This window comes from Rhipicephalus sanguineus, chromosome 5 (genome assembly GCF_013339695.2).
Source record: "Rhipicephalus sanguineus isolate Rsan-2018 chromosome 5, BIME_Rsan_1.4, whole genome shotgun sequence".
NCBI classification, from domain to species: domain Eukaryota; kingdom Metazoa; phylum Arthropoda; class Arachnida; order Ixodida; family Ixodidae; genus Rhipicephalus; species Rhipicephalus sanguineus.
Window position 1 is genome coordinate 45,910,371 of NC_051180.1, and position 15,613 is coordinate 45,925,983.

The following is a 15,613-nucleotide window of genomic DNA, read 5'->3' on the forward strand; positions in this document are numbered from 1 at the left end:
CGCAGGAGGAGCGGGACTTCTCTTTTCAAAACACTGAACTTCACCTCGAAACTGAGCGTGTAGGAAGACGCAGCCAGTCGTACTATCAGCGACCTCGATACCGCGGCTTGGCATCGTGCCGAGTTCCAGGTGAGGGGAAGAGACTTGTGATTCAAGCGACACGCCGCGCCTTAGTTCATGGCCGGAAGCAGCCGTGTGACCCCGGGCTCCTCCGCCTCTCTGGTTTCGCGTACGGCGTGGCACGTTTGACTGGAGTGTGTATGTTTGTGCTCACAAATATGCCTTTACGGCGAAGCTGTGTCAGTCTACCCTGTGCCGTTGTCGTCATCGTAGTAGTAGTATGATGTAGTAGTAGTACATAGTAGTAGTACATACATAGCCACATATATGTGGCTATGTATGTTGGTGCGTGCGTTTGTATGCGTGCGTGTTTTATACACATATAAAATCAAAGATTGTCTGTGCCCCCCCCCCCCTCGGCTACTCCAATGATGTCCGCATCTACATGTATGACCTCGCTCGTTTGGTGCTGGGCGAGTTATTTAATGAATCAGTGAATACCTCTCTAGTTCTCTGTCCCAGCGCGCGCGTGCGCATGCGTACATGCTTTCTTGAAACACTTGACGACCGCATTTAACTCACGCGCCGACTGAAGTCTGTAAAGACGCTACGTTACAATAGAGGAACAGATAGCAGGCTTGCTATCCGTTCTTCTATTGTAACGTAGCGTCTCGAGCGAAAAAGAAAGAAAGAAAGAAAGAAAGAAAGAAAGAAAGAAAGAAAGAAAGAAAGAAAGAAAGAAAGAAAGAAAGAAAGAAAGAAAGAAAGAAAGAAAGAAAGAAAGAAAGAAAGAAAGAAAGAAAGAAAGAAAAGATAAGTATGTCAAACTATCTGTAAAGCTGTACAATCGGGGAGCACAGATAGCTGCAACGAAGCGATCCCGAAGAACCATGCATTTGCGAATGATGATTGCCTTCCATACATATCTCTATGGCGGCGTACGCGCTTCAAGGTTGTCGCCGCAAGCGCGCGGACCCAGCAAATGGCATTCCCGAAGTGTCACGACTTGGCTATATCGCTTGCGGCGTCCTTGCGTACATACCGTTTTCAGCGAATGCAATTTTCCATCACGAACATCTCAATGATTGGTAATGGGGCGAAGATAAAGGCACAGCACGCTCTGTCCCTCGTCTTCCCCTTTCTTGGCTCCGTCTTCAAACATTCGCTTCGATGACTCAGTCACGACATCTCGCGATATCGATTCGAGCATGTAGCGCACGCATATACTAGAATGAATTTGGGTACGTATCTGTGTACTGTGATCGCGCAGACCGTAATGTTGAAATCGCCCCGACATATCTCCCCTCCACTTGCACTCGTGGGTTCAGAGACCAGCAAAAACAAAGGGCAGCTCAGAACTTGCGTGTCCTTGCTGCCCGCCTCGCACTCTCGCTCTTACGCGTATACGTGAGAACGTTTGGAGGGCGAGGACGTCGACCTGCGATTCGTCGCACACGCCGGCGTAAACAGTCATAAGAGTGAAGAGGGAAGGAAGACCGTAAGGAAGACAACAATGACAACGAACGCGGAACGCCCAAGCCTTATATATACTGATTCGCTGAGGAAAGGAAAGGAGGGAAGCCATGCCCTCTTCGCAGCCGTGCAACGCGGCGAAAGCTACGCGTCCCGACAGCTCACCGTGAACGAAAAGGTGGCTGTGGTGTCTTAGAGAAGGAAGGGCTTTAAAACCATTGCGCATCGTTGTCCATTTGATGACCGTTCCATTCAGACAGCGTCGCGTACGGGAAGGTTTAGAGCCGAACATTGGCGAGACTTGTGTTTCGTTTCCGATTGGCTGAGGGTAACTGCAGCTTTCGTCACACTGCACGGAGGCTGCTGAGGCAGGAAGCCTCACACGACGAGTTGGGTGTGTGCAGGCGAGGAGGTTTAGGTGAGTAAGAAAGGCGGAGAGGGTGGGAGATGGTGTTCGAGGAAGAGGAACCTGGCGGCGCGGCTAACCTCGACGTCATGCGTCGGCACGACTTCGCATCCGGAGGAAGAGGCGAGGCGTCTGCCGCGGTGTTGTCTTTGCTCGCCGGTCACGACGTCGCGAAACGGGCGTGCCGCGCTTGACATTGGTGCAGCGCGCCTAGCTTCGCGTGTAGCACTGTGCACAGCGTGTTTGAAACAAGGTGCGCCGGCCGCGGATCGAAGTGGTCGGACGATGTGTACAGACAAGAGGGCGGGTGCGAGAGGGTTCGCTTCCGCTCGGTCCATGCAAGCCCTGCACGACGTTGTTTGGATGCGTGCTTCTTCGTCCAGGGCTAAATAAATACCTGAGTCACGACGCTACACGCGAGCCAATGAGGTCAACGTCGTGTGGACAGTTGCTACCTGATTCAAGGCAGAGACTCGGCACCGTGACATGCCACCGAGATGTGCATCGCTCCTTATTTGTCCATTTTGTTATCATATAACTTCTTTCCTAAAAGAAGGAACGACACTGCTAGGAAACTAATCCGCGACCTCCAATATTGCTGAAGCGTATACCCACTGCCCAACATGCTTCCACGTTGTCTGCGCATATTGCAGGGATAATAGGATACTGAACCAGTTTATCTGAGACTTAAAATTCTGAAGGCTTTATTCGCTGTAATAATTGTTCAGGTTTCATTTAAACCAGTAAACTTGCGCCGACTTTGTTTTTTGTTAGATTAACACGACATGGTTGAGGCGCCCAGTTGTAACTCGCAACTAACTCCCTTTATGTCACTACACGGTTGTTTCAGGAAGCCTGTTGATCCCCTCTTTTGTGTGCCACTGCATCCCACTGCGCTTACGCATTCACCAACAAAGGCATTTTTTTCTCATCCCACTTAGTCTTCAGAGTGACATCATCCCTACGCCTCCTTAGACACGTAATGTGACACTCCTTTAGTGACTGTCCGCTGGTTCCGCTAATGTGACGTCACGTCCTGGCGCCGTTATAGCTTGCTAGTAAAGCCAGTAAAGCAGACACATGCAGAGTGCCACACTCTAAGGAAAAAAAAAAAAGGAGTCCTTTCACTCTTTCTTGTGAGTCCTGCCTTGCCAAGTATACGACACGTGAACTCTCTTTGTAGATCACTGTACTCTCTTCTGAGAGTCGTGCGACCCAAAAGTGAGTTAACGAGTCTCTTTGAAGAGAGTCATATACGTGGCAAGTCAGGACTGACCGAAAATAGTAAGACATACTGCTTTTTTTTTTCTCTCTTTCTCTTGAGAGTGCAGGTGGGTGACCCACTATACAGCAACGGTTTCTCATGATGCGCCCGCCTCCGAATACAAACCACGACGATTTCCTATCGGTCCTCGCTTCCTTCCCCGCTTGCCTCGGATCTCAGGGTGCGCCTTTGCCGCGTCCCGCTGACGAAACCTCTCCGTGTATTGGAGCGTCCGAGAAAGATCTCATAGCCCCCCGCCAGCGAGCCCATCTCCATATTCCGTGCGCGCAGCCGAGCGCGACTTCTGCGCTTGCGACCGCGGATAGCAACCTCAAACCTCCCTTGCGGTTGTGCCTCGAGGGGTGCCGACTGGGGGAGTGAAGCGGATTGCCTGCTCACGCCTGCTCCCCTGTCATACCGCAGAAGCGGTCAAGCGAAAGAAGGCGGAGTTCCGTGCTCTTCGTTCTCTTCCTTTCAGCCGGCGCGTATGGACCTATTGCGTAAGCATGCGCATATTTTCCCCCCAGAAAAATACATACACTGGTGTGTTCACCGTTGCGAACGGGAATCATATACGCGGACCTCTTATCGCATCATTCCTACACCCCTTCTCACCACTGTCGTGTGTTGAGCGAACGAAATATCTTTGCACTCGCTTCCTTTTGCTCTGTGTATACCTCAAGTTAGCCCCTAATCCAAGCTTTAGCAAACACTAGGAAACAAAATGCGGCAAATACTGGTCGTGAGAACTCTCGCTTGTTTGCCTGCATGTATCAGGGCGGGAAATCGACGTTGTGACAACGTGTTTGCTCACGGGCGAAAATGCAATGAGCTGGGTATTCAGCTGACCTCACTCCGCGAGAGCTAAATTTTTCTTAAGATCAACTTTCCAATTGGCAAGCGGCGAATAAAACAATAACCGATATTCTTCATGCATCCATGGATGTGCTTTCTTGCGAGAAGTTTAAGTCAGTTTTTATCTAAAACACAATACTTACGACTGGCTAGCCTCCACGGTGAGAACGAGGTCGTGGGTTCGATTCTAGGCAGTAGCGGCCGCATTTCGATGGCAGCGAAATGCGAAACTGCTCGTGTGCTTAGTAGTGATGCAGAACTATCGATGGTACTATCGATACTATCGATAGCTGAGTCACTATCGAACTATCGATGGTAAAAGATACTATCGATAGTGCTATCGATAGTTTAAAATCAACAGTGCGAAATCATTGCAGAATAAATTTGGTTCCCCGCGCGCGTGGTATACATGGTGGAGCCGCAGGAGCAGGCTGAAGGGCAAGAAAGTTGACATGCTTGCGTTCTTCACCAGAGTGCTTCGCTGACTCATGGTCATAAAGACAAACTATTCAGTTGTAGCGGAAATGAAGCCGTTACATGGGGTGGAACTGCGCGGCTTCAGTTTTATATTGCATTTGATGATTGCAAAATAAAAAATTATTAAGAACTAAGTTTGTTAATTGTAAGATGTAACTGGTTGCTTTTAAATATTAATTTATTGATGGACATATGCCGCCATTTTCACTGCGCAAATAATTTCTCTCGATAAAAATTTCCTCATAAATTAAGCGAAGCTGATAGTAGGCTATCGCAAATATTTCGGCAATTTGGCCACCCAGCAACAGCATCGTTATTCGCACCAATATGGATAGTTTGTCACGTGGTTGTGACGGTGAAGAATGCTGCAGCAAGACTGGGAAATACGAAGCTCTTTTTTTTGGTCGAACTTGTGCCCAGAAAATCAAAACTCAGAATACAAGCGATACACGCTGCGCACTGATTGCGGCGAGAACAGTCGCCGGCCGTCGAGTAATCCGACAATCGGTGGAACGCTTCGTCCTTTGTACATCAGTCATCAAACCTTCCAGTGTTATTGCTATTGCTCGCGTAAGCTCTCGAATAAACTTGAATATTCGCGTCCGGCGCGTAACCTTAAATTGTCAAACAATCGCGAAACTTCTAAAACATTGCGGCGCGGTCTGCGTCAAACGCAGCTAACAGTCTGTGGGTGAAACCCGAATACATCAAAACAAAGCAATAAAGACGCGTGGCAGTATTATCGCTACTAATATTACCAATGGTACTACCGATTCGACTATCGATAGTTTATCGATAGTAGTACTATCGATAGTTTGTTTACACTATCGATAGTTTCAAAGAAACTATCGATACTATCGATAGTCAATTTACCGATAGTTCTGCATCACTAGTGCTTAGACTTCGCTGCACGTTGAGGAAGCACAGATGGACAAAATGAATCCGCTTTCAGGTAGCCGATACGGCAAGCTCAAGTACTTTCTTATATATTCTATCATATCACGTCTTCACATTGTTGTGGTACATGCAGTAGACGACTGCCCATCAGACGAGGATACGAGGTGTGCCCTTCAGACTGCTTTAGGAGAACTAGCCAACACCACCCCAGCCTCGTCTCCCCAGCATTGAACTAAAGATCCTGGGACCCCAGCCTCGCGCATCAGCAGTGTACAGGGCTACGAATCTGTGCTTCTTGAGATACCACCTGTGACAAACTGAACGATGGATAAACGTGTGTGCCTACGTACTGAGGACTCTTGGTTGATCATTTCCCTTTCTTAATTGCAGGGTAAGAAACTGGGTTCATCCTTGTTAACCTCCTTGCCTTTCGTTTATCACCCTCTCCCTCTACGCGTCACCCTCTCCCTCTACGAAGTAGTGCCCGTAGGGTTGCCAGCCAACCAGCGAGAGTCTGGCGGTTGCGCAAGACGGACAAGGGGGGGAAGTGCATCCGGTGAGGCGCGCGAACGCGTCACGCCAAGCGTGAACGGGACGCACATCGATGTTTCCCCTTGCGGCCCCTCATCGGTGACGGTCGCGGGTCATCGCTCAGCGTCGACGTAACCCGGCGCGTAACGACACACGGCGCTTCTTCCTCCCTGCATCTTATCTCTTCCTCTCGACGCATACGGCCGTCTTGTCCCGTTTCAACCGGTCTCCGCGGTGAGAGAACCAGTAATGTTGCAGTTAACTGTTTAACTGGCAGTTCCCTTACGATGGGAGAGAGTACGCCTTCTCCCCTTCTCACTTCGCTTCAAAGAAATGGTTGGACAGCAGACACGATAAGTGTAAAAACAGCAACGCAATTCGCGAAATTCTTAACAAGAACATCATCGCAATAGCTGCATGGACTTCGCTTTTTTTTTTTTTAAGGCGAAAGCCTTAGACGCCTTATGAAATGCGAAAAGTGGCCGTCGGCGACAACGACAACACGGCAACACGGGTGATACGAAAAATAATCTTATGATGACCGCACCGTATGACGTTATCATGACGTCACTATGATGCAACATAACGCGACGTCGCATGATGTCGTCATCACGTGACATCATCACTTGGTCAAAGGTGGGCCGTTCTTGGAGGCACTGCAAAACCTCGTGAGGTGCCGAAAGCTTCCAAGGCCTCTGATCCCAGAGGCAGTGCAAAACCTCGTTGGGGGTAGAAGCATATTCGGGGGGGGGGGGGGGGGCAATCATTAGATTTGACTGAGAAGAAAAAGTTGACTTTGGCCTTCGAGACGTCTCAGGCAGTTGCATAAGAGACCGTGGGACTTCTTTTTTTTTTCTGCTTCCGGTTTCCGCATCTCAACACGAATGTCCTGGACCTGACAATGCCAGGCGTAAATAATCGCACTTGTATAGAAGGGTTGTTGTGTGTCCGTATGCATCCATGCTTATCTATACTATAGGCACCAAGTTTCGTTGCGGTGCTCTTATCCTTTCGATTTATCCGGAAGCGGCTAATGAGAGGGAAAGCGGTCCTATCATAGTCGCAGATGAGTGAGAGGTTCCCATCACCTCATGTTTACGGGTGCACGCGTGCAGCGTGGAGATTCAGCTGAGACGTGTTCTACTCCAACTGAGACCAACAATGGCAAACGGGATGCAGATCATGTTAAACGTGTGCGTGCATATTGATGGAAGCGGCCTGGAGACGTGGAATTGCGTGTATATAAGGGTATATGATAAACGTTAGGACTTATAGCAGCTACGTTACTTTTTATGTCACTTTTGTTTTTATACAACACAAAAAATGACAAAGAAATCTCGCTCCTGATAAGTGAATTGAGGAGTGAGTGTTAAAACACCAGTAGGCGTGACCTAAGACAAACATGTATACGCACAATGCAAATTCGGCGTCAAAAGTTTAGGGACCGCTAGGTCTGAGAAAACTTTGATTTTACCAGCAATTTGTGACTGTATTCGGTCTAAATGCGCAGTACATGTCGTTAGCGCGTTTTAGAACAGGCCGGAGATCTACGTTCAAGGCTGCCTGCCGAAGCAGTGGGAGTACTAAGTTTTTTCTTGTGTCTCGTGGTCCTTAAACGTTTAATGGTGGCTTTACATAGTAACCCGGGATTTATTATAGCGCTTTGCGGACAGCGCCTGTGTGAGTCGTACGAGAATACCCCCGTTGTGGTCATGTCTACTCTCACTAAAACACTTACTTTAAATTAAACGAGCACATTACTTTTCCTCACTTGCTATTATAGCTGCCATTGTTTTGTTGCAACTACCGGAATTGCGTAGACGTCTAGCTAGGCTTGTCAATGGCATTTGGACAAGTGCGTTCGAAGATACCAGAACGTAATTATTTAGTCTCTGTTTTCCATCTCTCAGATGGGCATTCAGGTACCAGTAGCATTTGCTATTTATTAATCCTGTAGCACGACAGCACGGTGTGGTGTGCTCCTTTTCTGTGTCCGTGTTTTTTTGCGCTGCCTTTAATGATGATACTATAAATAAGAAGTATAAAGAACCTGTCCACCTGTAAGTTTTCAACCTCGACACGCCCCATAGATGCTAGTTGTATTGTATTTACCAAAATGTATAGTATCACAATATAAACTCTGAAATAAGAAGAAAAAAAAACATCTTAACGGCATTTATACATGAGTGAATTTTCCGGGACTGCACAGTTAAGGAAAGCGTCAAGTCTGTTTTGCACGATGTTAATATTGTGAATAACAACGGAGCCCGACCTTCAACTTTTAAAACAATCATGATTAGGTGGATTAATATGTCAGAAATATATCTCTGTGTATTGGGGTGTTTACTTCCTCTACATTGCCAAGGTTATGTACGAAGGTTATTACTAAGGTCATAGCAAATTACCTAAAGCAACATATAATTATGAAACATGAAACAGTTAATTTTTACCTAAGGTATAAATGTATTACTTGTAGCGCAGGTCACTTGAAAATGGCGGAATTTTATTACTGTGCACCACTTTCTCACGGTCGTTCTTAACTCGCACTCCATTTATAACCACAATTATGGAACGAAGTCATCCAAGAAACTAGAAAGGCAGCCGCCTATGTATTTGATTTATATTTCTGTGCATTCTGAGTCTCTAAAGAGTTCGATCGCTTCCAGTTAATGTTAAAGTTGGGTTCGTATTCACAAATTATTCTTGCGCGTGAAATATTCGTAAGAGTGATATGACAGTCAACTCTCAGATTAGATATTTCACTGGAGAAGGTTACCTGCAAGTGACAAATAACGCTTACGAACAAAAGAAAAAATAAAACGCGAATATGTACCGTTCCTTTTACACATAAATATGTGACAAGTTATTTGCAGGGTCATAGAAACATCTTATCATTAATCATATTTTAATATTTTTCATATTTTATTATCATATCATTATTCATATTTTTTTATCATTTTTCGCTGCAGCATCTTCACGACAAAAGCGTATCATTCTCTTGCGCCCACGACTACGTGTTAATGCTTTATATTCACACCACTTACTTTATAACGTCTTGGCGATGCGGTATACATGGGGGCTACCGATGCAGTCGTAATATTTACGTTCTTCCGCAATGGCAAAATAAATTAAGAAAGACGCTTAGTATGCGTCACAAACGCCCGCTTTTTGGTGAGAAGGACGCTTACGGTCAAGGGCAAAATAAATGTGTAAGCGCGAGCTTTCCTCGGTGAAGGTAACTTATCCGACTGCCCGTCCTTGAGGTAGCGACGGCGTCTAAAGGAATTGCTGTTTTGCTTAAGTGACCTTTTCTTTTTATATTCTTGGCCGTCGACCACCACAACAACTCGCACGTACCTTGGTCATGGGGTGAAGTTCACGTTTTCACTTCACTTCAAGACAGTGAGCGAAAAAAAAAAGAAAGAAAGAAGAAGACGGAAAGCGCGTTGATATATTTGAACAAATATGAGCTGTACTTCACATTCCACATGGCAACTGCGGCTCAAGTTTGACTTGGTGATTCGTGTCCTGTAGCGGCAGTACTTAGTGAAGCTTTCTGCTTTAGCTGGCAGAGTTTCGTAACTTCACATTAACAGCTCCCATTGGCGACTTTTCGATCGATTGAACGAAAGGCTGTTTCCGCTGATACCGGGTAGCTTGAGGACCTTAAAGGATTGGCTACATAACTTTGATTGCAAGAGCACCGTTGCCACTTGCTCTGTTCTGTTTCGTTTCTTTTGATCTTTGCATCCGGTCGCCTCGGTGGTTTATGAAAGGTGTAGTTATCCGCTTTAAGCATGATACTGTAAGCATGATACCTTTAATGGCACATGCTTCTAGCGTGATCGAAATAGCCACTTAGCACTGAAGGCAAAACTAGTTTCTTTGCGATTGCATAACATCAACGCTAAGGTGATGGCAACGTGTGTTTTATCTCAGTATAAGGTATATATTGGATAGCGCAACCTAGTGGACTAGAAGAAATTGGAACGCACCGAACAACATTGTTCGAAAGAGATGCATTGCAATACATTCGAATGCCTCTTGAAGTGCTCTAATTACTTACATTACAGGTAAATATTTGGCTCCCTGGCAGTTTCATTCTATTAAACATGGTTTTGTTAAACAAGAGTTTGAAGCGAATCACTTCGACTACTTCGTTTCTCTTCGCTACGCAGCAGTCCTGACATCTCCTGCTGTCGAGGCACCGATGACGCAAGCTTCCGCGCTAGCATCGCTTGCGTTACCAAAACAGCCGCCGAGTTGATGCACGAACTCATCACGCACGGCGTGACACCGACGAATTACCGACCGGGACACGGAGGACATCGGCGTCGTGACGCCCTTGCGGCAGGAAACGACCAGCGGTCAGCGTCGGCCGTTTGGCGCGACTCACGTCTACATTCCCAGAGGCGGCCCACAAGGGGGACGGGCCACGGCAGCACGGCTGCTCGGAAGCTAGCGGCGGAAACCTGCTCACCTGGACTCCCAGCGCTAGCGGCATCGGCGCTGGCTCCGTAGACGACGACCAGGTGCCACGCCACGGCCAGCGCGGCGATGCACCCGCCGGCGAACGACGTAATCCTCATGGTAACGCACTGCGGTCCTGCACCACACGGCTCGAACCAAGGGGCGGCAACGAACGCCTCAGGCTTGGCGGCGGTGTCTCGGCGGCCTCCATGGGACCCGACGACGGCAGGGCGAGCCGAACTCGCGAGGCATTATCGTCCTTTGGTTCTCGCTTCTTGGGCTTCCCGCGGCGGCGGCGTCGGTCCTCGCGGCCCCGCCGGCCAAGACGGAAGAGAGCGAGGAGGTTTGGAGGGGGGGGGGGGACGTAAGGGCGGAGGACCTGACCGTATAGCGTTTGCGACGGTCGGCCCCTTCTGACGCTACGGCATTCCAAACAGGTTTTGCTCCCGAAGAAGAGGAGGGGACGATCCAACGGCGGGCTGCCGTTTCTTTCCACGGCGATCACCTTCTTTCTTTCGGAGGATGGGAGGATAAAGTGAGAGAGGGGCGGGAGAACATATATGCTCAATTTCCGATCACGAAGTTATTTGGTAAAACTGTCTCGATGTGTGCGCAGGATATCGATGCTCCTTAACGTGCATCAGATGCCACGCGCGCGCGCGCACACACACACACACACACACACACACACACACACACACACACACACACACACACACACACACACACACACACACACACACACACACACACACACACACACACACACACACACACACACACACACGCACGCACGCACACACACACACACACACACACACACACACTTCTTTTATTCAAGAAAATAACCTTATCCCAAAAATTTCACGCGTGTGAAGTCAAGCCTGTCACGCGAATTTCGTGTGCTGACATCTGTTATGCCATTCAGCCGCAGAGTGGCAATTTTCAGAGCTCTAAAGCCTGACAAATATGAACAGAAGCTGCATCCGAACCCACTTTGTTGGCCGTCAGCGCTAACCTTTTTTATTGCTTTTGATAGCAAACTTAAACAACAAGGCCGGACTCTTTTGAAGAACAAGGACTGCCGAACACCTCGTTGTGTTCTGCTCATTTCAGCAGCGGCGTCGACAGCACTGCTTCTTCTCCACATCGGCCAGAATCAAACACAGTGCACGTGACTTGCTCCTTGAAACAACCAGCGCACAGACAGCGTCCAGGCTACCTGAGAAACAGGACTGCATACGCGAAGACCTCGCCTGACGTCGAGCGTGTAGGCACCGAACCCTGCTCCTGCACCCAGACGGCTGTTAATCCGATCGGCAGGGTAGGCCGACGGCCCTCGCCGGCGCGCAGCGGGCGATCTCCATTTTTCTTTCGTTATTGCTCGTCTTCGGGGAGAAATTCCCCTTCGGCCACCGCTTCCACCCCTTTGGCTGGTGCATTGACGAGCCACTTACGCGTGGAGAGAAGGGCCCCGCTGCCGGCCTTGCCCACCGAGCTCCTCCTCGCAGCCCGGCGGCACGTCGCCGACGAGAAGCGATGCGAACTTGCCGTGCGTGGCCGACGCACCTGCCGGTCGATTCATTCCGCCCATGAACGAGGGGTCGCCAGGGGTTCAAGGGCTTGCTTAGCACACCCGGTGTGGTGCGCGAGTATGGAAACAAACGGTGCGGTGGAGGCGAGAAAGCGGACAGAGACAGAACTGTGAATCACGCATCATTGAGACGAAATTGTTCGCTTATTATTATTATTATTATTATTATTATTATTATTATTATTATTATTATTATTATTATTATTATTATTATTATTATTATTATTATTATTATTATTATTATTATTATTGGATACACAAACGCGCAAGGACACAGAGGAAAGGAAGCAAGGAGGAAAGAGAAAACGAAAGAGGAAAGCAAACAAATAACACAGACAGGGAAAGAAATAGGTAGAAACACGGAAAAATGTCTATAGTTCGCTAAAACCGAGTCGCAGTAAAGCTTAACAATAACCGTTGAAATTTGATCTATGGGCCGAATGCATCTCGCTATTTACACGTGAGTCATCTTACAGATTAGTATTCCGATTAAGCAAAGCTATTTCGCTGCTCACTAAGCGACAACATTCTGTAAAGCTTGGGTACACATGCGGGCGCATGTTGAAGCTGCGCGATTAGGTGCCAGGAATGACGCTACTGTGATGGATAAACGAAAAAGCAATATGTTGAGAGGATGAGTAAGAGGCTGTAGCCTGGCAACTTTTGGTAAGAGCAACCAGGAGACCAATGGAAGAATTGGCATGGTGTTTTTTATTTATTTTTCTGTTCGCATAATTTTAAAGAGTAATGGATTACGACATCATCAATTAGGTCATAGGCATCGGTTGTGAAGAGAAAAATGGCCTTTTTCCGCATCTAGAGGACACAAAATGTGAACAGTCTCATTTTCATGTGATACTCATTGCAGCTCGGTAGTCGACCCGAAGAGCTAGCGCCTCACTGACCGCCACGGCGTCACCATGACTTCGGTGAAGCTCTGTCTTCACTACGGCTCCCAGCTCCGTGCACACAATTGGTGTCAAAGCCGTGGGATGAAGAGATCCCAAGGATGGCCAGTTGGGTCATTTCCGCAAGGGAAAGGTGTCATGGTGTCAATGACACCGCCAGGCGAAAGGGTTAAAGGACGTTCAGCTTTAAGGCATCGGGTGCACTTGTCACAGCAAAGTGAACTTGCAAGACAGCGCTCACGTCTGCTAAATCTGCGCGTTTCAGTTTGCACAAAGTGAAAGGATGCGACAAGGATGGGCGAAACACACACACACACACACACACCACACAAACACACACACACACACACAAACACACACACACACACACACACACACACACCACACACACGCACACACACACACACACACACACACACACACACACACACACACACACAACACACACAGTTTTTCGGCAGAGAGTGTGAGTATTAAGACCATCGCGTTACTGCAGGAACCCGCAAGGGGCAGTCAGATAGACATCAGGTCAACCGGAACAAATATTCGTTCAATGGGTCATTTCTACACTTCAGTTGAAACCTATAAATGCCCCTATGATTTCCTTGTCTGTTGCAAAAATAATTAAAGAAAAATAATTTGCTTATAAACCGAGTAACCCGAACACAGTTTAAAAACTGCAGTTTGCATTACTTATTCAAATAAACAAATATTACCATGTCGGGTGCGCTATCCTAAGGGCGCACAATCCAAAAAGTATAATGACAGACAGGGCTGGGCAGTATCGAGACACAAGAATATCGCGATGGTATCTTAGATATCGTTTTTTTTTTCATTTTAGATATGTTTTCGTGTGTCTGTATTTCTGTATCGAGATACACTTGAGAAATGCATTTGCATCTCACAAGTGAAATACTTGCACGAGATATCGATTATATCACAATACTATGAAGAATACGGTTGTCTCGGTACATCTTTCTTTTTTTTTTTTTGTCGAGAACGAGCTGACCTATTTCCATGGGGGAAAGGAAGACTTTTTTGTACTAACCTAAGCAGAGGCGCACCGCCAGTCGGCGACACATGGGAGGCAGCAAAGAGTTCCCCAGAATCCCCACACGAACGGCATGGCCCAAGCCCCCCGACGCCGCGGGGGCTGTAGAGTCACGTCGGCGATTCGCGCTGTCGCTCAACGGCGGCGCCACTCCGCTAAGTTTTTTTTTTTTTTTTTTTTTTCAGGCAGCCAGACATTTCGCGAGTTCGCCAGTCTTGTATTGAGGCCGAACCGAGGCTTTCTAAGAAACAGCCTATAGTAGAAACCACTGTTGCTTATGTACAGTTAACACAACAACCTTCTCAGCAAACCAGATCTTGTGTGTAAAACGTATTCTTTCTTTTTTTTAGTTCACGGGTGTTCGTTAGTGATTCGAGCGATATGCCGACTTGAAAGTTTCAATGCACTTCAACATTATTCGCAATAATGCACTGCACTTAATGTCTTTGCGGAGCATGAGCATCCCAGAAATTAAAAAAAAAAGTCACAGTTTCGCCGCAAGGGCGAAGCAATGAATGCGATAGCAAGAAATTATTGCTATACAAAGTGAGGCTCGCCAATGGATACTCTCAGTTTGAACAGCGCTTCTGTTGCAAAGGCGGCCGAAGCAGCGAAGGAAACTAGCGTGCTTCAAGTGTCGAGCTGTGACACTTGATAGTTCGCGCTCGTCTTCTGTTTGTTCGTTTAGCGGCGTCCCTTGAGCTCGAGTGACTTTCCTACGCTCCGTAACATGAGCGCGGACATCACGGTGACAGCTTGAAACATTCCTCTTCCCATCACCACGAGAAAACCGCGCGAGCAGACAGCGGAAAGGCAAGGTTCTCCCTGCGCAAATATAAGAAGCGAGCGAGCTCGCCGACGACTTTTAAATGCGCCCGTCGAGCTCCTAGTGCCATCTCGCTGGTAATGAAGAAACGCTTATTATCGCCTGCCGTCTCTGAGTCCGTCCAGCGGTAAAGGGTGTGTATATAACGCTCGCCGTTAGCTACGTGAAGGATCTGCGTTTCGTGGCGTAGTGGATAGCGCCACTCGCTGCGGAGCAAGAGGTCCCTGGTTCGATTCTGCGCTTCGGAAGCATTTTGGGGGCGTAGTTCCTCTTAGTCTAACCTTGTCACGTCTCCGTTGTCCGGCGTAAACGGCAGATGGCACTGTCTCATAGAAGTACATAAAGCCCCTATACTTTAGAAGTACATACATACTGCAGTTGAGGGACGATATTCTAGATGGCGCTGTACACAATCCGTGTCGTCATCACCATTTCTCGTCTCATTTCCTAGATGACGTTGGTGCAATATGGCGCTTGTGTGAATCGACACTAGATGGCGCTAGAAGTGCCGCTGCGCTCCGATTGGCTGCTGCGCAGCCTGCGCGGGGATGCGCGAGGAGCGAGCGCCTCTCTCGTTCTCCTGGATCGTTGCCGTACGAGTCGGATTGTTGGTGGAGCATGAACGATGCGCAGCGGCGGGCGCTCGCTTGGCGGCAGCTCAGCGGATCCCGAGACGGTGCGCGCCAAGGACGCCGCTGCGAAACGGGCTCAACGAGAAGCCGATCCCGAGACCATGATTGCTTCAGGAGCTTCGCCCAAGCTCTTCATCATTCACCCGTAGATATGCTGTAATTTTTTTCT

General features: G+C 48.1%; 1 protein-coding gene across 2 annotated transcripts in view; it reads right to left on the reverse strand.

Annotated features, from left to right (window-relative positions):
* Positions 1-10,754, reverse strand: part of LOC119393571 (proteoglycan 4) — a 70,116-nt gene extending 59,362 nt beyond the window's left edge. For both annotated transcript variants that reach the window (XM_049416282.1, XM_037660676.2), the window contains exon 1: positions 10,444-10,754. In XM_049416282.1, coding sequence (XP_049272239.1) covers positions 10,444-10,552 — 109 coding nt within the window. In that variant the 5' untranslated portion in view covers positions 10,553-10,754. The remainder of the gene's footprint in view (positions 1-10,443) is intronic.
* Positions 10,755-15,613: the final 4,859 nt, after the last annotated feature.